We start from the raw sequence: 26,124 nt of genomic DNA on the forward strand, positions 1-26,124 counted from the left end.
CACGCCCACTGTTGAACTTTAATGCACGCGAGGTCATCAGTGACCCAAGATGTGTAAAGGAATGGGTCCGTGACCCAGTTGTGAATGTCCCTGGTGAATCTTCCATGTCAGTGTGGGAAAAAGATGAACTCCTTGAGCTTGCAAATGACGGTGGGCTGAGAAGTATGTTTGCCATAACATCTCTGCCGGCATTCCGGATCAAAGTCAAAGCTGAATACCCTGAGATAGCCACGAAAGCACTGAAAACATTGCTTCCATTTCCAACATCATATCACTGCAAAGCGGAATTTCCTGTGATGAATGCAATGAAAACCAAATTGCGGAATAGACTGGACATAAGGAACCCCCTTCGAGTATCTTTATCTCCCATCACCCCTCGAAGGGACCGTCTGGTTGCAGGAAAACAAGCCCAGGGCTCCCACTGATTCAGCGATATTGGTGTGTTGCAATGATTTTATATGTTCATCTGGGGAAAATATGTGCTGTGTTTAATATCCAAATGTTACTTATAATGTTATGATGCTGTTGACTTATAATTCAGTGTTCCCGAACCTCTGGGCTGTGAAGAATGCAGTGGTACAGCGGTAACCGGAATGCACCCAGCTCATCTTTAAGAAAAAACCCGAAATAAACAAGCTAATTGATTAGGTGCCACCCGGTACGTAAATGTCGGCGCAGATCAGAGGCCCAGATCTGATTGCGTTGCCTCTGTTCTGGGCCAATATTTACGTGCCGAGCAGCACCTAATTAATTAGCTTGTTTATTTTGGCTTTTTTCTTAAATATGTGATGAGTGTGTTCAGACTACTGCTGTACTGCTGCATTCTTCACAGCAATGTATCAGTCCGCGGCCCAGAGGTTGGGAACCACTGTTATAATTGACTTATCACTACATATATGCGAGGAAAATATGCGCTGTGTGTTTAAGATTAAATTCATTTAGAAATGAAATTGAGTGTATTAACCACTTAGAAGTGACTTATCACCTATTTTCTGGTCGTGATTAACACCCACCCCGCATTCCCATCCCCCCCGTCGGCCGGTCCGCAAGAATATTGTTAATATTAAACCGGTCCACAGGCAAAAAAGGTTGGGGACCCCTGGTTTAAACTACCATATACAGTGGCATGCAAAAGTTTGGGCACCCTGGTCAGAATCTCTGTTACTGTGAATAGCTAAGTGAGTAAAAGATGACCTGATTTCCAAAAGGCAGAAAGTTAAAGATGACACATTTCTTTAATATTTTAAGCAAGATTACTTTTTTTGTTTCCACCTTTTACAGTTTCAAAATAACAAAAACGGAAAAGGTCCGGAAACCAAAGTTTGGGCACCCTGCATGGTCAGTACTTAGTAGCACCCGCTTTGGCAAGAATCACAGCTTGTAAATGCTTTTTGTAGCCAGCTAAGAGTCTTTCCATTCTTGTTTGGGGGATTTTCGCCCATTCTTCCTTGCAAAAGGCTTTAGTTCTGTGAGATTCTTGGGTCATCTTGTATGCACTGCTCTTTTTAGATTAGATTATGAGGACACTCAGTCCTCATTTATTGTCATTTAGAAATGCATGCATTAAAAAATGATACAATGTTCCTCCAGAATGATATCACAAGGAACACAGGACAAACCAAGACTAAAACTGACAAAACCACATAATTATTAACACATAGTTACAACAGTGCAAAGCAATACCGTAATTTGATAAAGAGCAGACCATGGGCACGGTAAAAAAAAGTCTCAAAGTCCTGATAGCCTCATCATCTCACGCAGACGGTAGAAGGGAGAAACTCTCCCTGCTGTGAACCTCCAAGCGCCACAAACTTGCCGATTGGAAGCACCCGACCACTGCGGACTCTCTGAGTCTGATAACTTCGAGCCTCCGACCAGCCCTTCGACATCGAGCACCAAGCACCATCCTCTGCCGAGCGCTTCGACCCCGCCCCAGCCGCCGAGCAACAAGCAAAGCTAAGGTCTCAGGGCCCTCCCCTCCGGAGATTTCGGACCACACAGTAGCAGCAGCAGCGAAGCAGGCATTTCAGAAGTTTCATCAGATGTTCCTCCGTGCTCTCACGTCTGTCTCCATCAAATCGGGATTGTGCACGGCACCCTACTTGACAAATAGCAGACATCACCACCGGAGTGGCAGCTGCGAGCTGCATCGTGCCACAATCTTCTCCTCTCCCAAAACCTTTCCTGCATCCTCACCAGAAAATTCAGCGTAAGAAGTTTGCAAAGAAATATCTAAACACGCCTGATGCATTTTGGAAACAAGTCCTGTGGACTGATGAAGTTAAAATAGAACTTTTTGGCCACAACGAGCAAAGGTATGTTTGGAGAAAAAAGGGTGCAGAATTTCGTGAAAAGAACACCTCTCCAACTGTTAAACACGGGTGGATCGATCATGCTTTGGGCTTGTGTTGCAGCCATTAGCACGGGGAACATTTCACTGGTAGAAGGAAGAATGAATTCAATTAAATACCAGCAAATTCTGGAAACAAACATCACACAGTCTGTAAAAAAGCTGACGATGAAAGGAGGATGGCTTCAGGATAATGATCTTAAACACACCTCAGAATCCACAATGGACTACCTCAAGAGACGCAAGCTGAAGGTTTTGCCATGGCCCTCACAGTCCCCAGACCTAAACATTATTGAAAATCTGTGGATAGACCTCAAAAGAGCAGTGCATGTAAGACAGACAAGGATCTCACAGAACTAGAAGTCTTTTGCAAAGAAGAATGGAAAGGCTCTTAGCTGACATACTTGCCAAAGGGGGTGTTACTAAGTACTGACCATGCAGGGTGCCCAAACTTTTGTTTCGGGCCCTTTTCCTTTTTTGTTATTTTGAAACTATAAACAATGGAAATAAAAAAAGTTTTCTTGCTTAAAATATTAAAGAAATGTGTCATCTTTAACTTTATGCCTTTTGGAAATCAGGTCATCTTTTACTCGCTTAGCTATTCACAGCAACAGAAATTTTGACCAGGGGTGCCCAAACTTTTACATGCCACCATGTACGGTTGACCTTAAACCTCTACTTCATTCCCAACTTTACCACTCCCTTCCTGGCCACCAAGATAGAATCCAGTTACCTAGTTCCGCAGGTAACCGTGTTATAACATAATAACCAAGGACAGTAGATGTAGTTGCAGTCCCTGGCTTAGCTTCATCTGCTGCAGTAAGGAATCTCTCCCTTCAGTCCCCAGGCAGGAGAGATTGGAGATGCTAGAAATCTGAGGCGAAGCCCAAAAAGTGCTAGAGGAACTTGGCAGGTAAGACAACATCTACGAAGGGAAATGAACTGTTGATATTTTGAGCTGACACCATTCATCAGTGCTGGAAGGAGGATAGAAGTCAGAGTAAAAGTGGGGAGTGGATGAACAAGGGCTGGTAGGTGATAAGTGAATGCAGATGAGAGGGAGAAGATAGGGAGGGAATGATATGAGAAGCTGGTAGATCCCAGAAGAGGTAAAAGGCTGAAACAGGAGGAATCTGATAGGACAGTACACCATGGAATAAAGGGAAGAAGGAGGGGAACCAGAGAAAGGAATGTGCTGCTGATGGACAGGTCATGAAGGTGGGGTGGGGAATGAAAATTGGTGAGAGGGATAAGGGAAAATAAAGGTGGGGACAGAGAGGAGTGGTTACTGGAAGTTAGAGAAACCTCACCCATTAGCTGAAGCTCCTCCCCTTCCCCCTTCATAGATGCTACCTTATCTGCTCAGTTCCTCCAGAGTTTTATGCATGTTGTTCCCTCCATCCTAGGCCTTGGAGATCTCCAATCTCCACTTGCCTCCCCCTAGGTAGTGTGGAACATCTCAATAAATCTACACATTAGGTGCTGGAGTAGGTCAGCTGTCCCCTTGAACCTGCTCCATCACGTAATGAGATCATGACTCTTCTGATAGTAATGATTCTTATATGCTTCTGTTGAAAAAAGCATGACAAAGAAATGCCAGAGCTCCATGAAAATTTAAGATGGAACAATATTCATTCCTAGTCACTTTTATATTGATATTTGGGAGGGCTGTTATGTACACTAGGTTGTCATGTTTCCTACATCATGTCAGTAAATCACTAATAATTTTTGTAGCAGGTGATAAAATTTTCTTACAAACCCTTCATAGGCAAAGATTGCCTCTAGGAACTAGGATATGTGATCATTACAGAAATATAGCTGAGAGAAAGGCAGGACTGGCAGTTTAGTGTTCTAGATTTCCGCTGCTTTAAGCATGACAGAAGAGAGAGTGTTGTTTTGGATAAAGGGAGCACGTAACAGCAATGCTCAGAGAATGTTCTTGAGGGATCATCTAAAAAAGACATTTGTGTAGAACCTAGAAATAAGAAATGGATTGTCTCCTTTGTAGTTCTATATTGTCGACCTCCCCCAATAGTCAAGGGAAGTTGAAGGGCAGATATGTCGAGAAATCACAAGTTGTGAGAATAATAGGGTAGCGCTCGTGGGAGATTTCAGATTTCCGGATATTTACCCTAATATTGTCACAGCTACATGCAAAGGGCCTAGATGGGACTGAGTTTGTGTGCAAGATGTTTCCCTTACACAATTTATGAAGGAACCTACTTGGGGAAAGAACTGGACCTCCTCTTCGGGAATGAGGTGGACCAAATAACTGAAGTTAGGGACCACTTTGGGTTCAGTGACCACAATTTTAGTAGTTGCAAAATAGCTATGGAAAAAGATAGACTAGAATCCACCAGTTAAAGTCCTGAACTGAAGCAGGGCTAAATTTGAGGGTGTTAGGCAAAATCTAGCTGTGGTTGAATAGGTGACTCATTTTAAAAGCAATGGAACAGTTGGAAAATGAGGGACTTTTAAAAGATCAAACCAAGAGTTCAGAGGCAGTATGTTCCTGTTAGGGTGAAGGGTGGACATACCAAGTCCAGGGGATCCTGGTTGATAAGAGACATTAAGGCTTTGGTAAGAAAAAAGAAGCTGGTTACGAATGAGCAACATACATCAAAGTTGCTGGTGAACGCAGCAGGCCAGGCAGCATCTATAGGAAGAGGCGCAGTCGACGTTTCAGGCCGAGACCCTTCGTCCTGACGAAGGGTCTCGGCCTGAAACGTCGACTGCGCCTCTTCCTATAGATGCTGCCTGGCCTGCTGCGTTCACCAGCAACTTTGATGTATGTTGCTTGAATTTCCAGCATCTGCAGAATTCCTGTTGTCTGGTTACGAATGAACCCCTTTAAGAAGATAGAGGTTTAAGACTGGGTTTAAGAGGGAAATCAGGGCAAAAAGGGGTATGAGGTGGATTTAGCAGGTAGAGTTAATGATAATCACAAGAAGTTCTTCAGCTATATTAACAGTAAAAGGGTGACTAGTGAGTCTAGGTCCTCTTGAAGACCATCAGAGCCACCTATGTGTGAAGCCACTGGAGATGGCTGAGATTTTTGTTGTCTCTTTCGCTTCAGTTGTTTACTAAAGAAAATACGAATGCCAAAATATGAAAGTAATAAATCATGAGATTATGTAGTAAATCATAATGAAATGGTGGAACAGACTCAATGGGCCAAATAGCCTAATTCCACTCCTATATTTTATGGTTATGGATCATTTACATATTATGAGTAAGGATCGATACTAGGAAAGAGTTTTCTCTGATTGCAGAGTGGGCTATGTCTCAGTTTCAGAGTTTGCCATTTAAGTTTGAGGTGGAAAAATCAGTTTACTTCAGTGTGGCTATTATAAGATTTGTTTTTTTTTCCTTTGGCCTTCAGTTGCTCAGTTCTTGAACATATACAAAATTAAGAAACGTAGATACTTAGGAGATTGAGAAAATGAGAAATCTGGGGACTGGATATGAATATTGACAAAATAGGCATAATCCTTGATCTTATTGAATTATAATGCAGTTTTGAGAAGCCTTTGTACTTTTATTTTTATAAAAATACAAAGAATAAAAAAAAGCACACTAAAAAATAGAACACCTAGAAGACATGGTAAAATTAAAAGCAGAGTGATGGTTCAAATATATACAATTCCTTGAAAATATATAGGTTAATAATGCAAATCCCACATTGACATGTCTGTTCATGGCCTCCTGTACTGCCATGTTGAAACCATATGCAGAGTGGAGGAGCTACACCTTGTATTCCATTCTTGGAAATCTCCAGCCTGACAGCATGAACATCGATATCTCTTACCACTCTGCTCTGTTCCTTCCCCCTCGTTTTTCATTATCCCTATGGTTCCATTATCCCTTCTCTTTCGCCTCTCCTATCCTCACAGATAGTCCATCACATTTTTCTTCCTCCCTCTCATTCTCCATCTTCCCTATATTTCATGGTCTGCTGTCTTCTGTCAGATTCCTCCTTCAGTCCTTTGCTTTCCCCACATGTCACCTCTCATCTTCTCACAATATTTCCTTTTCTCCCTCGCCCACCCTCCTGCCTTCTCCATTACACCTAGATTCACTTATTGCCTGCCAACATTTGTTCCTCCCCACACTTTTATTCTGGCTTCTGCCTTCTTTCTTTGTGTTCTTGCTGAGGGATCTTAGACTGAAATGTCAGCTGTTCATTTCCTTCCATAGATGCCTCCTGACACACTAAGTCCCCCAGCATTTTGTGTGTTGATCCAAACTGCAGTCCTCCTTGTATACCTGTCTGTCAGTAAACTGGCTATGGCCATGCCAGGAGTTCAGAGTGAGTGAGTTAGTTCTAGATTTCTCTGGCTGCAAGTCAATGGCATTTCTTATTTGGATCATCTATATTTAATTTGGCATTTCAGAGCTTAAACTTTAAAAAAAATATGAGTTGTTTGGAGAAAAAATAAGATCCAGTGTTTAATCAGCTAAAACAGAAATCACAGCTGCAGTTTTGACTTGGAAATGGACAAAAACTAGCTATTCTGTTCTGCTTCCTCCATCTATTAATTTAAAACTTTGTGATATGTCATCAACATTTCATAATTCCAACTCTCCATCCCAAAAGGCCACTGAGGAGCATTATTTTTAATGTTTTCAGTCCCTGCCGCAGAATCCGTTCCCTTGCTCTTTGCCAACTATCTGATATCAAAATATACTACTACTGGTACTGTATTTTACTCCCAGATGAGGATTTCACATGTGGCAAAATGGTCTTTTCCAATCTCTGCAACATCACCTACCTCCACAATCGTTTTGGCTTAAACTTATCTGGAAACCTTGTGTCTTTTTTAAAATGTCAGGATTTAACTATATCATTGAACTCCTGGCCAGCCTTTTCATTCTGGAGGTGTTTGATTCCTTTCTATTCATTATCCTTTTCATTGAACTACCTTGGTTCCTGGTTAAGTAATGTCTTATGTGTAAAATTCTTACACTTCATTTCAAATCCCTTTATATCTCCATCTCTAGTTTACCTTCAAACGTCAAAGATATCTAAAGGTATTCAATTAAGGTCACTGGGTCGCCTCTAAATTTAAATGCTACATGATTAGTGACTATCCCTTCAGCTGTCACAGTAATTTATTTTTTAACCTATTTTTGCCTTTCAAATTTCTCCTGTCATTGAAGGCATTCTTTTAAAAAACAAAATCTGCTTCCTCATCCTTGTGACTTGTTCCCAAATATTAGAAGTGTTTATATGAAGTGCCTTGGCAAGTTTTGCAATAGTAATGGTACTTTAGAAACAAGTTGCTGTTATTGTTATCTGTTTGGTTTATTTTAGCAACACACAAAATGCTGGAGGAACTCAACAGCTTAGGTAGCATCTGCGGAAGAGAGTATACAGTAGTTGATGTTTTGGGCTGAGGTCCTTCATCAGGACTGGAAAATAAATGATTAGAGTAAGAAAGTGGGGGGAGAAGGGGAAGAACCACAAGGTGATAGGTGAAACGGGGAGGTGAGGGGAGAGGTGAAGTAAAGAGCTGGGAAGTTTGGTGAAAGAGATACAGGGCTGGAGAAGGGGGAATCTGATAGAAAAAGACAGAAAGCCATGGCAGAAAGAAGAGAGGGAGCAGCACCAGAAGGAGGGAAGTGATAAGATGAGGGAAATAGGGAAAGGTGCTTGGGGGGGGGGGTAGTGGTATTACTGGAAGTTTGAGAAATTGATGTTCATGCCATCAAGTTGGGGGTCTACCCAGATGGAATATAAGGTATTGCTCCTCCAACCTGAGTGTAGCCTTATTGTCTCATTGTGACAGAGGAGGCCATGGACTGACATGTCGGAATTAAAATGGGTAGCCACTAGGAGATCCTGCTTTTTGTGCTGGATGGAGCTTAGATGCTTGTGTGTTGCTTTGATTTCCAGCATCTGCAGATTTTCTCTTGTTTGTGGTTTATTTTAATTTGGCTTTGGAACCAGTTTTTATACAAAGCATTGCAAGGAAATTCTGTGCAGAACCATCATTGACTTACTGACATTTTCATTCATGCCTATCGTGGACAATTAAGGGAGCTTACTGAGGCGTTCAAAGAAAAGTAAACTAAAACAGCTATAGTCCTTTTATTTATTTTCTTAATGTCATGCATACCTTTATATTATAGATCTAAGTTACCCCCACCACTGCCATTAATGCTGTCTAAATCCTTGATTTTCTTTTTGTGGGAAAATTATATTATTGCAATCAGAAGTTATTCCAGGATCATAAAGTTTAGTATTTGGGGAAAAAACATTGCCACTTGCTGTTGCTGCTGCTCCTTCCCCATTTTCATTTTTGTCTTGTTGTGATTTTCATTGTTCACCTATTAAGACAGACTTCACTCTCATCATTGATTACAAAATTTAAGTTGGCTAAGCCTAGACATAAAAATCAGCTTCATAAATATGAAAATTGATACCAAATGGGAAACAGAAAACATACAGCACAATGCAGGCCCTTTGGCCCACAAAGCTGTGCCAAACATGTCCCTACCTTAGAACTACCTAGGCTTTACCCATAGCTCTCTATTTTTCTAAGCTCCATGTATCCATCCAGGAGTCTCTTAAAAGACTCTATCGTTTCTGCCTCCACCACCACTGCCGGCAGCCCATTCCATGCACTCACCACTCTACATAAAAAAAAACTTTATCCTGACATCTCCTCTGTACCTACTTCCAAGCACCTTAAAACTATGCCCTCTCGTGCTAGCCATTTCACCCATGGGGAAAAGCCCTCTGACCATCCACATGATCATTGCCTGTCATTATCTTGTATACCTCTATCAGGTCACCTCACATCCTCCATCACTCCAAGGAGAAAAGGCTGAGTTCACTCAACCTATTCTCATAAGGCATGCTCCTCAATCCAGACAACATCCTTGTAAATCTCCTCTGCACCCTTTCTATGGTTTCCACTTCCTTCCTGTAGTGAGGCGACCAGAATTGAGCTCAGTACTCCAAGTGGGGTCTGACCAGGATCCTATATAGCTGCAACGTTACCTCTCGGCTCTTAAACTCAGTCCCACGATTGATGAAGGCCAATGCCTTCTTAACCGTAGAGTCAAACTGCATAGCAGCTTTGAGTGTCCTATGGACTTGTACCCCAAGATCCCTCTGATCCTCCACACTGCCAAGAGTCTTACCATTAATGCTGTATCCTGCCATCGTATTTGATCTGCCAAAATGAACCACCTTACACTTACCTGTGTTGAACTCTACCTGCCACTTCTCAGCCCAGTTTTGCATCTTATCAATGTCCTGTTGTAACCTCTGACAGCCCTCCACACTACCCACAACACCTCCAACCTTTGTGCCATCTGCACATTTACTAACCCATCCCTCCACTTCCTGATTATAGGGCAGTTAGCCTAACCTTGGTTGTTGGGAAAGTGTTGGAGTCCATTATCACAAAGAGTAGGGGTCCCAGAAGGGAGCCTTGAGGCACACCCCTGGTCACTAGCCTCCATGCAGAATATGACCTGTCTACAACCACTCTTTGCCTTCTGTGTCCCCTTGGATCCCATGCCTCCTTACTTTCTCAATAAGCCTTGCATGGGGTACCTTATCAAATTCCTTGCTAAAATCCATATACGCTACATCTATGGCTCGACCTTCATCAATGTGTTTAGTCACATCCTCAAAAAATTCAATCAGGCTCGTAAGGCATGACCTGCCTTTGACAAAGCCATGCTGACTTCCTAATCATAGTATGCCTTTCCAAATGTTCATAAATCCTGCCTCTCAGGATCTTCTCCATCAGCTTACCAACAACTGAAGTAAGACTCACTGGCCTATAATTTCCTGGGCTATCCCTACTCCCTTCCTTGAATAAGGGAACATCTGCAATCCTCCAGTCCTCTGGAACCTCTCTCGTCCACATTGATGATGCAAATATTATTGCCAGAGGCTCAGCAATCTCCTCCCTCGCTTCTCACAGTAGGTTGGGGTACATCCTGTCCAGTCCCGGTGACTTATCCAACTTGATGCTTTCCAAAAGCTCCAGCACATCCTCTTCCTTAATATCTACATGCTCAAGCTTTTCAGTCCACTGCAGGTCATCCCTACAATTGCCAAAATCCTATTCCGTAGTGAATATTGAAGCAAAGTATTCATTAAGTACCTCCGCTATTTCCTCCGGTTCCATACACACTTTTCCACTGTCACACTTGATTGGTTCTATTCTCTCACATCTTATCCTCTTGCTGTTCATGTAGTTGTGGAATGCCTTGGGGTTTTCCTTAATCCTGTCCGCCAATGCCTTCTCATAGCCCCTTCTGGCTCTCCTAATTTCATTCTTAAACTCCTTCCTGCTAGCCTTATAATCTTTTAGATTCCTGTCATTACCTAGTTTTTTGAACCTTTCGTAAGCTCTTTTCTTCTTGACTAGATTTACAACAGCCTTTGTACACCATAGATCTTGTACCCTACCATTCTTTCCATGTCTCATTGGAACGTACCTACTCAGAACTCCACGCAAATATCCCCTGAACATTTGCCACATTTCTTCCGTACGTTTCCCTGAGAACACCTGTTTCCAAACCATGCTTCCGAGTTCTTCCCTGATAGCCTCGTATTTCCCCTTACTCCAATTAAACATTTCCCTAACTTGTCTGTTCCTATCCCTCTCCAGTGCTATGGTAAAGGAGATAGAATTGTGATCACTATCTCCAAAATGCTCTCCCACTGAGAGACCAGGTTCATTTCCCAATACCAGATCAAGTACAGCCTTTCCTCTTGTAAGCTTATCTACATATTGTGTCAAGAAACCTTCCTGAACACACCTAACAAACTCTACTCCATCTAAACCCCTCACTCTAGGGAGATGCCAATCAATAATTGGGAAATTAAAATTTCCCACCACAACAACCCTGTTATTATTACCCCTTTCCAGAATTTGTCTCCCTATCTGCTCCTCGATGTTCCTGTTACTATTGGATGGTCTATAAAAAACACCCAGTGGAGTTATTGAGCCCTTCCTATTCCTCACTTCCACCCACAGAGACTCTGTAGACAACCCCTCCATGATTTCCTCTTTATAGGAAAGATGTCAACAAAATAGGGAGAGTACAGAGAAGATTTACTAGAATGTTGGTGAACACAGCAGTCCAGGCAGCATCTATTGGAAGAGGTACAGTCGACATTTCGGGCCGAGACCCTTCATCCTGACAAAGGGTCTCGGCCCAAAACGTCGACTGTACCTCTTCCACTAGATGCTGCCTGGCCTGCTGCGTTCACCAGCAACTTTTATGTGTGTTGCTTGAAATTCCAGCATCTGCAGATTTCCTCGTGTTTACTGGAATGTTACCTGAGTTTCATCACCTAAGTTACAGAGAAAGGTTGAGCAAGTTGGGTCTTTATTCTTTGGAATGTAGAAGGTTGAGGGGGGACTTGATAGAGGTATTTAAAATTACGAGGGGGATAGATAGAGTTGACGTGGATAGGCTTTTTCCATTGAGAATGGGGGAGATTCAAACAAGAGGACATGAGTTGAGAGTTAAAGGGCAAAAGCTTAGGGGTAACATGACGGGGAACTTCTTTACTCAGAGAGTGGTAGCTGTGTGGAACGAGCTTCCAGCAGAAGTGGTTAAGGCAGGTTCGATGTTGTCATTTAAAACTAAATTGGACAGCTATATGGACAGGAAAGGAATGGAGGGTTATGGGCTAAGTGCAGGTCGGTGGGACTAGGTGAGAGTAAGAGTTCGGCACGGACTAGAAGGGCTGAGATGGCCTGTTTCCGTGCTGTAATTGTTATATGGTTATATGGTTCCTCCTTTTCTGCAGCCATGACACTATCTCTGATCAACAGTGCCACGCCTCTACCTCTTTTGCCTCCCTCCCTATCCTTTCTGAAACATCCAAAGCCTGGCACTTGAAGTAGCCATTCCTGCCCTTGCATAATCCAAGTCTCTGTAATGGCCACAACATCATAGCTCCAAGTGCTGATCCACACTCTAAGCTTATCCGCTTTATTCATGATACTCCTCGCATTAAAAGAGACACATCTCAAACCTTTGGACTGAGCACGTCCCTTCTCATCACCTGCCTATCCTTCCTTTCGCACTGGCTCCAAGCTTTCTCTATTTGTGAGCCAACCTCCCTTTCCTCCGTCACTTCAGTTCGGTTCCCACCCCCCAGCAATTCTAGTTTAAACTCTCCCCAATAGCCTTAGCAAACCTTCCCGCCAGGATATTGGTCCCCCTCAGATTCAGGTGCAACCCGTCCTTTTTGTGCAGGTCACACCTGCCCCAGAAGAGCTCCCAATGATCCAGAAATCTGAATCCCTGCCCCCTGCTCCAATCCCTCAGCCACACATTTATCCTCCACCTCATTCTATTCCTATACTCACTGTTACGTGGCACAGGCAGTAATCCCGAGATTATTACCTTTTGAGGTCCTGCTTCTCAACTTCTTTCCTAACTCCCTGTCGTCTGTTTTCAGGACCTCCTCCCTTTTCCTACCTATGTCGTTGGTACCAATATGTACCACGACCTCTAGCTGTTCTCCATCCCACTTAAGATATCATGGACGCGATAAGAAACATCCTGGACCCTGGCACCTGGGAGGCAAACTACCATCTGCGTTTCTTTTGTGTGTCCACAGAATCGCCTATCTGACCCCCTAACTATAGAGTCTCCTATCACTGCTGCCATCTCTTCCTTTCCCTACCCTCTGAGCCACAGGGCCAGACTCTGTGCCAGAGGCGCGATCACTGTTGCTTCCCCCAGGTAGGCCACCCCCCCCCCCCACCAACAGTACTCAAGCTGGAATAGTTACTGTTAAGAGGGACAGCCACTGGGGTACTCTCTAGTACCTGCTTTTTGCCCTTCCCTCTCCTGACTGTTACCCACTTTTCTGTCTCCTGTGGTCCTGGGGTGACTACCTGCCTATAGCTCCTCTTTATCACCTCCTCACTCTCCCTGACCAGACGAAAGTCATCAAGCTGCAGCTCCAGTTCCCTAACATGGTCTCTAAGGAGCTGCAGCTCGACACACCTGGTGCAGATGTGGTCGTCCGGGAGGCCGACAGTCTCTAGGACCTCCCATATCTGACACCGAGCACAGAAAACCGGCCTCACACACATACTTTGTCTTTAGGTGGATAGAAAAAAATGAACTCAATTACAAGTGTAGAATCTATTTCTGAAATGTGGCTGATTATAAATGAGCAAACCTAATTATCTTGTATGTAAGTAGATTATGTGTGCAATTAATAGTATATGATGTTTTTAAAATTATTTGCAAAGAACATAACATGTCTGAGAATGTATATCAGAGATCAGTGTAGAGTGAAAGGTCATGTTGCATAGATTGTGTATCCCATTCTGAAAAATTTGAGTGGGATATATTTCACAATAATGAATAATAGACTGGATCTGTTGCCCTGTTAAGGTATTTGGAGTGCTTTGCTATTGCGTGATTATGCTCATTTAGATTATATAGATAGAATGAATTTTAAGAGGCACTTGACACTCTTCCTTATGCTAACTTACATGGGAAGGAATAAAGTAATTGTGGTTGTTTGTTATTCAACATGCAGGACCAATGTGAAGTCCTGCATTTAGTATTTGGGAGAAGGAATAGTCCAAAGCATTCACGTTTTAAGTAATTTCAATTGTGAATGGTAGCAAATTACAAGTAACATTGTGCGTAACCTTATAATCTTAACAAGCTCATTTGGTGGGCAAATGGTGGTAAATAAAATCTAATGCGGAGACCTATGAGCTTATGAGATATAGCAAAGGGAAGTTGATATATATTGCACATTGTGGGAATGCACATCCGAGAAACTGCAACAGGAAAGATCTTGCAATTTTAAAAGATGTATCAAGAACCATTGAGATTAAAACTGTATTTAGCTCCATTGAGACTACTTCTGGAATACAATGTACACTTTTGATCTTGCTTTTTCAAAAATAATATTTAGTTATTGGATGCCTGTATAGAGCGGACTACATGATTGATCCTAATGTTTAAGCTAATAAGGCAAGTGAAGTTGCTATAATCTTTTCTGCAGAATAAGGCAAACTGAGAGAGAATGTTATAGTAGAGTTTTAAAATTATAAAAGCCTCCAACAAAAGAATTACAGACTTCTCCAAGCACCCAAAGTGATCATATTTATAAATTAGGAATGATTTTAAAATGTTAAAGAGGAGTACACAGAATGAATTGTGTAGAGATGTTGGTGGAGGATTTTGAGCTACCACCAAAGAATTAAAAATATTAAGTGAACTACACTTCCATCTTGATTTCTTACCTGCTGCCAATTTTCCCAAGGAATGATTCAAAGCTGCAAGAGGCTCTGACTGTAAGCAGCTGGACAGTCAGGAAATACATGCAGTTTGGAGTCTAATGATGAAGTTGGAAGCAAATTTTTTTTTCCCAAATAAGGAATTTGCTAAGACTTAGATGGATTGGAGATTCAGAAGGTGTGGAATTCAAGCATGCAAGCACCTACAGCCTCTTGGATTACTAGCATACAGCAGCTGCTGAGAAGGTGTAATTGATATTACTTGTGATTTCCAGTGTTGCTATTTTCTAGTGCTCTGGTCAGCTTAATACCATTCAGTTTATAAAAGTTATTGCTCGTTACCTTCATCTGAGTAGAATAAAAGATGAAAGTGTGACATTAACAACTGCAGCAGGGATTGTAGCATTAAGCAGCAGAATAAGAGTGGTTGAGGATGCTTCCTTACAGTACATGTCAGGGGTTCCCAACCTTTTTTGCACCGTGGACCGGTTTAATATTGACAATATTCTTGCGGACCGGCCAACCAGGCGGGGGGGGGGTGTTCAACTAGGGTTAAACTTACCTCAACATGTCTTTTACAGTTAGGGTTGCGAACTTTCTCACTCTCAAATAAGGAACAAAATTAGCCGTCACATCCTGGGACACTTTACCCCAGGAAAGACTGCCATGACCATGAAGCCTTGCGCGGGCACCTGTGTGCACATGTGTGATGTGTGCATGTGCGTACGTGCCGATTTCCCCCCACACACACACAAATCAGTTTTGGCTTCATCTTCCTGACTATACTGTACACACATTATTTCTATTTTATATAAGCTGTGTATTTATCATATCATTCCTGCTTTTACTATATATTAGTGTTATTTATTTTTGGTTTTATGTGTTATTTGGTATGATTTGGTAGGTTATTTTTTGGGTCTGGGAACGCTCAAAATTTTTTCCCATATAAATTAATGGTAATTGCTTCTTCGCTTCACGCCATTTCAGCAGGAAAGGTTTCATAGGACTGCTCTATCTTAGCGGGGGAAATACGGGACAAGGGCGGTATGGTATGGGGCAAACCAATTTAGCCCAATATACGGGATGTCCCGGCAAATACGGGACAGTTGGCAACCCTATGTTCAAGTCCAACAGTGCGTGACAGGGAATGAGGAAAGGTGCAGCTGACTCATATCGTTTCCTTATGGCCCGGTAGCATATGCTCTGCAGCCCGGTACTGGTCCGCGGCCCGTTGGTTGGGGACAACTGGTATATGTCATCTGTCACCTTTATTCAGCATGTCTGAACATCCATGCAAAGGTGCAGCTATCAAGGATGATTGGATCTAATTGTTCCTGGTGCTGTACTTGAGCTACCTGAAGTGAGTGATCTAGCCAGATCTTAGAGTGAAAGGTGCGAGAAGCAAATTAATTTTGTTTGTCTTTTTTTTTAAAAAATGATTTTTCAGTCTGTTTCTTGACTTGTGCAAGCTAAGCCCAGCTGCTTTAACAAAACTGAAAAGCTCAGTCTCCATTACCTTAATCATCCAGTTTCTGAATTTAAAATCATTCTAACATTTTTTTTCACATCGCTGACTTTGTTAAGTGAAAGTCATATTATAATCTGAGTCATTGATGATGCATTTGCTGTGAGTTCATACAACTGGGTTTGATAATGGTAATGTAAACAATAACTTGCTGGTATCTGGGCGACAAATGAAATATGAGGAACCTGATCCCTTTTTGAATATTGAAGTTTTTTCACATAATTAAAATCCTTTGGCTGTTTTGAATGAAAGATATTCAGTTGAAGCTCAAGCCTTAGAGAAAGGGTTTAATGAGGATATTGAGACAACTTAGTAAATTTTATTATGCAGTTGGCACTTAAATCAAACTACATTGTATGTTGTGTACCCAAATGTAAGTTTTTCTAAACCTTTGGGGTTTCCCACTAGATGATCAGAAAATACTGTCCCAGATTAATAGCTATATGATTGATTTTTCTTACCTAAGTAAAATTAGAATTGAAATTGGTTTATTATTGTCACATGTATGGAGGCGCACTAAAAAGCTGGTCTTGCATACTGTCCATACAAATCAAATGACTACACAGTGCATTGAGGTCAGACAAGGTAAAACAATAACAACAGCTACAGAGAAAGTGCACTGTAGGTAAACAATAAGATACAAGATCATAATTACATTGTGAGGTCAAGAGTCCATCTTATCATACTAGATAACCATTTATAACATCTTAGAACAGTGGGGTAAAAGCTGTCACATACCAGTACTTCTGTTTCCCTCTAACTCCAAGATATCTTTAACTTGATGTATACTGAAGAATAAAATGATTTGAACATTCTAAGTTGCAGCTTTCATTAGTTTCTCACTGATGTTTTATTAAGTTTTATCAATTATGGTAGTAGAATAAAACAATATAATTTGAGGATTCTAGTTTGATACATTTATTCAAAAGTGTTTACAGAATACAGTCATCCATTCAGTTTAAGAAAATTGAAAATTACAATTATTCATTGTTATGGTAATGTTTCTGAACAAACTGATTCTGACACTGTCTAGCATAAATGTAATGACATGTATTTTGTTTTTTTTTCCCATGTAAGATTGGATAATACAAGGAACCTTGGTCTTCAGATGGACTACTTTTTCCAACCTCAGAAAACATGTCTCATTTGTGGTGACGAGGCATCTGGATGTCATTATGGAGCACTCACCTGTGGTAGTTGTAAAGTGTTCTTCAAGAGGGCAGCAGAAGGTACAAACACCAAGTTATCTATCTCACTTTTTGATTGACCAACTTAGACCACACCTGGTTTGTATTAAAAGGTCTGCTGATGTGAAATTATCTTATTTTTGGTCCCAATTTTGAATTACCCATTTAGTATATAAGGTACTTATGTTAAAAGTTTATATAACTGAGCTTTTTCCATAATTTGTAATTCAGATGCAGATTATGAAGTTATAATTTCAAAACTTTAAATTGGACTTGTGGATTTCATCACATACAAGTAGCATAGAATAGGCAGGGGTTGATATCAGCACTGATTCCAAAGATTGTGCCTTTGTACGTTCCTAGTTAGATTTATCAAAGGAGCTTGTACTTGTTTTTAATGTACACACTATACATTGATCAATCATTGTCAAATGGAAATCATGATTGCATTGAAAAATAAATTAATTGCAACAAAGATTGGATTTGGAATCTGCAGAGAAATTCCTCCCACAAACAGAACCAAGTGCCTGATCTCTCTCAATAAGTTATACAGCATGAAAACAGACCCTTCAACTCGGCTCATTTAAGAAAAATTATCGAAGTACGTATATCACGGTATACAATCCTAAGAGTCATTTTCTTGTGGGCATACTCAATAAATCCATAATCGAATAATAACCGTAATGGAATCAATGAAAGACTGCACCAGTTTGGATGTTCATCCATTGCGCAAAAGAGAACAAACTGTACAAATACAAAAAGAAATAATAAATGAGCAATAAGGACGCTGACTAAAGTATTATGATATTCCAACTCTTGCCTTCATTGGACCAGGCCAAAACCATGCCATATGTCTTCTTTACCACCATGTCTACATGTGTTGCTATTTGTGAGAACCAGGTACATGGAGTGTGCTCAGCTAGGGTTAACTGAATAGTAATTGCAGTTTGTAGCCTCAGAGCCTGAAAACCATAAGATGTGTCTGGTTTACTTTGCAGTCTTTTAATGAATACATTGTGCATAAGTGATGAAGACCAGTGTCCTCTTAGTTGTCAATTTTGCTATGAAGGAAATGTCTGGAAATGGGGATTTGAATGACAATTTTTAGCCTGATGGTAAAGGTAAAGCATATACTTCATTGATGTTGATTGAGAATAAGACGACGGAAAAAGACTTTCTATTAATATATGCAAACAAGAGTTAGGCTAAAATTTTAGAACTGAGGGAAATTTTTGACCCTGATGTTCATGCATCTAGATAATAATTTTCCATCCAGAAAGCAAACTTTTGTTTCTGATTCTGAAATTTGGGACAAAACAGTGTTCCATAATATTATTGTTCCTCTAAATTGCAGCTATGATCCATGAGAGAGTTTGCTTATTTTCTTTTTCTTTCTCTTATCTCCAACACATCCCCCAAATCTGTAATGAAGGTCTTAATGCAGTTTCTGCTTAGTGTTTTCTACAATAAGAAAAATAGTACTCAGCAAATCAGTATTATACGAATTAGACCCAGCAGGACAAATAGACTGAAGCCTGTTACCTGGATTAGTGATTGGACACTAATACTGACAATCGTAGGAAATAAATGATTTCCTACGATTGATTCCTAACTTTTGGAAGAAAAGTCTAATATTACAGCCTTTATGCAGCCCTTTTGACAGCCTGAATATCATTAGATGTAAAGTCTTCCAAGCTTAAGGATCTTTGAAAAGAACAGGAAAATTGGGGAAATAACAGGAATGGCAATAGTGATAAATATACTGTCAATCAATATGGGCAAAGCAGTTAAATTACTGGATTAGCAGTTGGAGTTCTGGGCCATTGATCAAGAGTCATTAATACACACTCCAGTTTGACAGTTGAGGAAAGTTTTCAAGTAATTAAATGAATCTGGAATTAAAATAAAAAATATTTTTGCTACTCAACCTTAAATCTACCAGATAGTTGCAAGAGTTGCTTCACTAATGTTCTTCAGAGGGAAAAAAGAAATCTGTGGCCATCCTAATTTTAGTTTTGCTTATTGCTGTGGGTTCAGGGTGTGTTCTTCCAGGACGTGAGTATTTATTTCATGCCATGGATTCTAGTACTGAAGACAGTGTATTCTATTTGCCTTGTGACCAGAGCATGCTATTTCACCATGAACATCTCAGACTGTGCAGTGTTATTAAAATAGTTAACAGCAGTTTGAGTATTAACTTCAACGTTTCATGTTAATTATTTCAATATGCTGTTTTGCTTTCTGCAAAGAATTGTCATTTAAAGTGTACTTTATGAAAGAGCACTCGAGCCTGTTTTCTGCTGACTTTTTCTAGTGTCAGCATTTTCCATTTTAGTAAGAGCTTGTAATTGCAGCCTTTAAAAGCTGGCATTTGTAACAGAATTACAAATACAACTGAAAACTGAAACATTTTGAACAGAGAAGGATTCAAAGAGTTATTGATTGCGGACAGTCACAAAAAATAATGATTTACTGGATTTGAGAATGTAAAATACTTAATAATCTTTATATACAATGTCTAGTCAAATGTGTTAGCCATTCCTTCCAACATCTCTCTGAAAAGATCAACTGAAATAATGTTCTACTTAATATTTTAAACACTGATCATTAAATACTGCTGTGGGATTTTTAACAGCCGCATTTAATCCTGTAAAAAAAACTCTTTAATTAAAGAACAAAGTAAATAAAGGTAATTTATCAGATAAACTCAAATTTCTCAGTATGACATTTTCAAAAGACAGTGTAGCTCTAAGGTTAAAGCCATTCTTTAAAAATAGCACAAGAATATATTTTACTTTTAAAAGTGAAATAAATGTTAAAATGCCCAATCTATTGTACAGTAGATCAACAATACAAATATAAGATGGAAATGCACAACCTATGGACTCCCATTCAAGGACACCATGTCTAATGTTCTCTATCTATCTATTTATTGTTTATTAATTATTTTTATTCCTTGGTATTTGCATAGTTTGTTATCCTTTGTACACTGGTTGAACACCCAAGTTGGTGCAGTCTTTCTTTGATTCTGTTATGGTCATTGGATTTATTGAATATACTTCAAGAAAACGAATCTCAGGGTTATATTTGGTGATATATAAGTACTTTGATAATAAATTTACTCTTGAACTTTGAAAGGTTAATTGTTGGGCAACTATAATATTGTGGTGAGCATTTGGTCCATAATGACAGACGAGGAAGCTCTTTAACTCAACAACGATTTTATTGTGAGAAACACAAAATAGACTGGGTACCATGACCTGGAGAGTGAACCTAATCAGTCACACACTGACGGGGGAGGTGACCATCACACACCCCAGATACAGTTAGGGTGACCCACAAATACACAAGCAAATAACTGTTTCACCCAAGCTAAAATGCAACAATAAATGAACTGGAACTTCCCACCATAACCCCACATAATCATTTTAACACAAGAACAATAAACAGTATTGGTCATTAGAAATGCAGGGGCAGGCTGTCAACCACGCCCCCACCCAGAACGTCACAATATGTTGCAACTTCAGCTTTAGACTGTGACTCACTGTACAACATACAGTAGAATTTGTTAATACTCAAAGCATACAGTAAAGTCCATTATTAAGGATGAGGTTTTGGGGTATTTGGCAGCAAATGATAATAAGCCATAGTCAGCATGATTTTGTTAACTAGAGATCTTTCAGATAAATCTTGTTGGAATAGTTTGAGAAGTTACCAAGTTGAATAAACAAAAGGAAAGTCAGTGGATATTGTTTGTTTCTATTTTCAGAAGGCTTTTGATAAAGTGCCACATATGAGGCTGCTAAACAAGATAAGAGCCCATGGTATTACAGGAAAGGGACTAGCATGGCTAAGATTGGCCGACTGGCAGGAGGCAAAGTGTGGGAATATAGGTGGTCTTTTCTGATTGGCTGAAGGGGTGTTTGTTGGATCTGCTACTTTTCATGTTATGTGCTAATAATTTGGATGATAGAATTGATGACTTTGTGGCTAAATTTGCAGATGATATGTAGATAGCTGGAGGGGCAGATAGTGTTGAAAAAGCAAGGAGTCTGCAAAAGGACTTCAACAGACCAGGAAAATGGGCAAAGGAGTAGCAGTTGGAATATAGTTGTATGGTCATGCCTTTCAGTAGTAGTAGTAAAGGTGTGTACTATTTTCCAAATGGGGAAAGAATTCAGAAATCAGAGGTGAAAAGGAAATTCAAAGTCCTCGTGCAGGATCCCCTCAAGGTTGAGTTGGTAATAAGAAAGGCAAATGCAATGTTAACATTCATATCAAGAGGACTAGAATATAAAAGCAAGGATGTAATACTGAGTTTTTATAAGGTAGTGGTCAGACCACATTTGGAGCATTGTGAGCAGTTTTGGGATCCATATCTAGGGAAGGATGTGCTGACATTGAAGAGGGTCCGAGGGAGGCTTGCGTGAATGATCCTGAGGATGAAAAGGTTAACATATAAGGAGCATTTGATGGTTCTCTTGGTCTGTACCCACTGGAGATTTAGGAGGATGGTGGAGTATCTTGAAACTTGCTGATTATTGAAAGAGGGGTCTCGGCCCGAAACGTCGACTGTTTATTCATTTCCATAGATGCTGCCTGACCTGCTGAGTTCCTCCAGCATTTTGTGTGTTGTTTTGAATATTGAAAGCCCTAGATACAGTAGAAGTGGAGAGGATGTTCTAGTACTGGGACGTCTTAAGATCAGAGGGCACAGCCACAGAATATAATGATGTCCTTGCAGAGCTGAGATGAGTCATAGTCATACTTTATTAATCCTGGGGGAAATTGGTTTTTGTTACAGTTGCTCCATAAATAATAAATAGTAATAGAACCATAAATAGTTAAATAATCATATGTAAATTATGAAATAAGTCCAGGACCAGCCTATTGGCTCAGGGTGTCTGACCCTCCAAGGGAGGAGTTGTAAAGTTTGATGGCCACAGGCAGGAATGACTTCCTATGACGCTCTGTGTTGCATCTCGGTGGAATGAGTCTCTGGCTGAATGTACTCCTATACCCACCCAGTACATTATGTAGTGGATGGGAGACATTGACCAAGATGGCATGCAACTTAGACAGCATCCTCTTTTGAGACACCACCGTGAGAGAGTCCAGTTCCATCCCCACAACATCACTGGCCTTATGAATGAGTTTGTTGATTCTGTTAGTGTCTGCCACCCTCAGCCTGCTGCCCCAGCACACAACAGCAAACATGATAGCACTGGCCATCACAGACTCGTAGAACATCCTCAGCATCGTCCGGCAGATGTTAAAGAACCTCAGTCTCCTCAGGAAATAGAGACGGCTCTGACCCTCAGTGTTCTTTGACCCGTCCAGTTTATTGTCAATTCGTACCCCCAGGTATTTGTAATCCTCCACCATGTGCACACTGACCCCCTGAATGGAAATAGGGGTCACCGGTACCTTAGCTCCTTAGTCTTTTTCACATTAAGCTGCAGATAATTCTGCTCACACCATGTGACAAATATTTCTACCGTAGCCCTGTACTCAGCCTCATCTCCCTTCCTGATGCATCCAACTATGGCAGTGTCATCCCAAAACTTCTGAAACTGACAAGAGTCTGTGCAGTAGTTGAAGTCTGAGGTGTAAATGGTGAAGAGAAAGGGAGACAAGACAGTCCCCTGTGGAGCCCCAGTGCTGCTGATCACTCTGTCGGACACACAGTGTTGCAAGCACACGTACTGTGGTCTGCCAGTCAGGTAATCAAAAATCCATGATACCAGGGAAGCATCCACCTGCATCGCTGTCAGCTTCTCCCCCAGCAGAGCAGGGCGGATGGTGTTGAGCGCACTGGAAAAGTCAGAGAACATGACCCTCACAGTGCTCGCTGGCTTTCTTTAGCCAAAGGGATGGGAATCTGTGGAGTTCTTTGACACAGATGGCTGTGAAGACCAAGTCATTGGGTATATTTAACACTGAGAATAGTAAGTTCTTGATTAGTAGGGGTGACAAAGGTTAGTGGGAGAAGGCAAGAAAATGGGGCTGAAAGAGAACACTAAATTGTGTACTTTATAAGAGAAAAGTATTGTGAAGTTGGAATTTCCATTTGAATTTTTACAGCCCTGAAGATTTATCAGTTAACAGCAATATGGCAAACATGAATTCTTAAGTTGAATTACTTGAATATTTTCACAATGACGTACTTTCAGCATGTTTCACTATTGTGCTTACATATTGATTACCCTTCTACCTGAGTCCTCTGTGCTTGTTCTTTGAGCCTGGAGGTGTTGCTGTGGTGACTATATTGGCTGCTTCCTGCTGGTCTTGACTTTCAGGGTGTCCTGTAAAACTTAGAAGTTTGAAAATCAATTCAAGTCTGTGACGAAGACCCGTCACTGACTACAGACAGCACATGGCACACTTGGTAAAACACTCATACCCAGCAGTAATAGTGACTGGGTCTGAAACAGAGCTGTCTGTCTGTATCTTGTTTTACGGCGGTTGGCATCCAGCTTAACGGTGCATTACCGCCACCCTCTGCTCCAGAATGTGCACTGGACATACATTCTAAATCCCTTCACCCAATCACACACACACACACACACACACACACACAAACCTACACTTCACCCTTCCATCTTTGACCATCCTAGTATCCTATTCCTATTTATTCGTCATATTCTATAAAAAAAAACCCTGTACCCCTTAAAAACGCTAAAAATACCCGGACTTGTGCTCTCTCACCCATGCCCAGCAACCCTTTTAATGTGAATTCCTGCATCCCCAACTCCCTTAGTTTAATTCTCATCATCTCTCTCTGTATCCCATACTTCCTGCAACTCAGAACTACATGTTCTACTGACTCCTCTTCCTGACATTCCTCACACAATCCTGTCTGGTGTTTCCCTATCATTTTCAATGTTTTGTTTAATGCACAGTGTCCCAGCCTTAACCTAGTCCACACAGTCTCCTCTCTTCTGTTTCCATTACTTACCCTAGTAACTGCAACACTCTTTTGTATTTGATATAGATGCCTCCCTTTTCCCTCCCTGTCCCATCTTTCTTGCCACATTCGGTTGACTTTTTCCCAGATTACACACTTAACCTCTGCTTTACTGATACTAATGTGCATTTCCACATTTTCTTTCTTTAACACCCTCTTTGCCAACTCATCCACCCTCTCATTCCCCTTCACCCCTACATGTGCTGGAACCCATAGAAATTTTACCTGACCTCCCTGATTTGCAATTCTTGTAACTAACTGAAGGACTTCATAAAGTACATCTTGCCGACTGTTTGTGTGAAAAGACCTTAAACTTGCTAGAACTGAGGATGAATCTGAACATATCAATGTTTTGGATGGTCTGACTTTCTGCACCCATTGCAACGCAACCAACACTGCCAGCATCTCCACTGTAAAAACCCCTAATTTATTAGATGTTCTTCTGCTGATTCCAATTTCTTTTGCTGGTATTACCACCCCAAACCCTGTCACTCCTGTTTCAGGTTCCTTCGCACCATCTGTATAAATGTGAGTATAATCACTATACTTTTCCATCACATGACAGTTAAATGCATTTACCAAATCTGTTTTATATCTTTCTTTCCTTTTTACCTGTAACAAATGCCAGTCTATGTCAGACCATACAAGTTTCCATGGAGCTACAACCGGATAAACTACTGAAGGACTTATCCTCAGATCAAACACTCCACATTCTTTTGCGATATCATTCCCTACCCGACTGAAAGTATCCCTCTGAAACCTCCCATTTTCCCAGCACTCCTGCAACACTCCTTTAGTAGGGTGAGAATCATTGTGCCCCTGCAAGTTAGCCCAGTAGTTTGCCATCAGTTGCATCCTTCTTAGTTCCAAAGGCATTATTCCCATTTCTACCTGTAGGGCTGACACTGGTGTCGTTTTAAAAGCCCCACTGCACACTCTCAAGGCCTGAGCCTGAATCACATCCAGTTTCCTTATAAGAGACCTAGCTGCTGATCCATATACTATATTTCCATAATCCAATACAGAATTTACTAAAGCCACATACATTCTCTTCAAAGCTGAACAACTTGCTCCCCATTCCCTACCAGTCAAACATCTCATCACATTTATTACTTTTTTACATTTCTCCTCAACTTTCCTGATATGGTCTGCCCATGTTAATCGTGAATCAAATATAGCTCCCAGAAATTTAAATGATGCAACCCTTTCTAATTCAACCCCTTCTAATTCAACCCCATACATCCTTAACTTCTTCCCTACCTCAACCCTTTTCCTGGTAAAAAAAAATACAGTTTGAGTTTTATCTACTGAAAATCTACATCCCCAATCATAACCCCACTCCACCACTTCATGAATTGCTTCTTGTAGTTTCCTGATTATATAGTCCATGTTCCTGCCTCTTTTCCACAAGGCCCCATCATCCGCAAACAGTGACCTACCTATATCCACTGGTACCTTTGTGAAGACATCATTGATCATAATCATGAAAAGTAATGGGCTAATCACACTACCTTGAGGTGTGCCATTTTCCACTATGTACTGTTTTGATAATTCTGATCCAATCCGAACTTGAATTTTTCTACCAAACAAAAAATCTTTAATCCAATTAAAAACTCTCCCACCAACCCCCATCTTGTGCAGTTTAATTAATAATCCTTCCTTCCACATCATATCATAGGCTTTTTCAATGTCAAAGAACACTGCCACTACTGACTCTCTATTTGCCTGGGCCTTCCTTATTTCAGTCTCTAACATAATCACTGAGTCCATGGAATTCCTTCCCTTCCTAAAACCACTCTGATAACTTGCCAGCATTCCCCTTTTCTCAAGCTCATATGATA

At 40.9% G+C, this 26,124-nt stretch overlaps 1 protein-coding gene across 3 annotated transcripts in view; it reads left to right on the forward strand.

Annotated features, from left to right (window-relative positions):
- ar (androgen receptor) overlaps nt 1-26,124 on the forward strand; it is a 217,413-nt gene that overhangs the window by 32,512 nt on the left and 158,777 nt on the right. For all 3 annotated transcript variants that reach the window (XM_063061070.1, XM_063061072.1, XM_063061071.1), the window contains exon 2: nt 17,207-17,358. In XM_063061070.1, the coding sequence (XP_062917140.1) occupies nt 17,207-17,358 (152 nt within the window). The remainder of the gene's footprint in view (nt 1-17,206; nt 17,359-26,124) is intronic.

Source organism: Mobula hypostoma, chromosome 10 (genome assembly GCF_963921235.1).
Source record: "Mobula hypostoma chromosome 10, sMobHyp1.1, whole genome shotgun sequence".
Classification (NCBI taxonomy): domain Eukaryota; kingdom Metazoa; phylum Chordata; class Chondrichthyes; order Myliobatiformes; family Myliobatidae; genus Mobula; species Mobula hypostoma.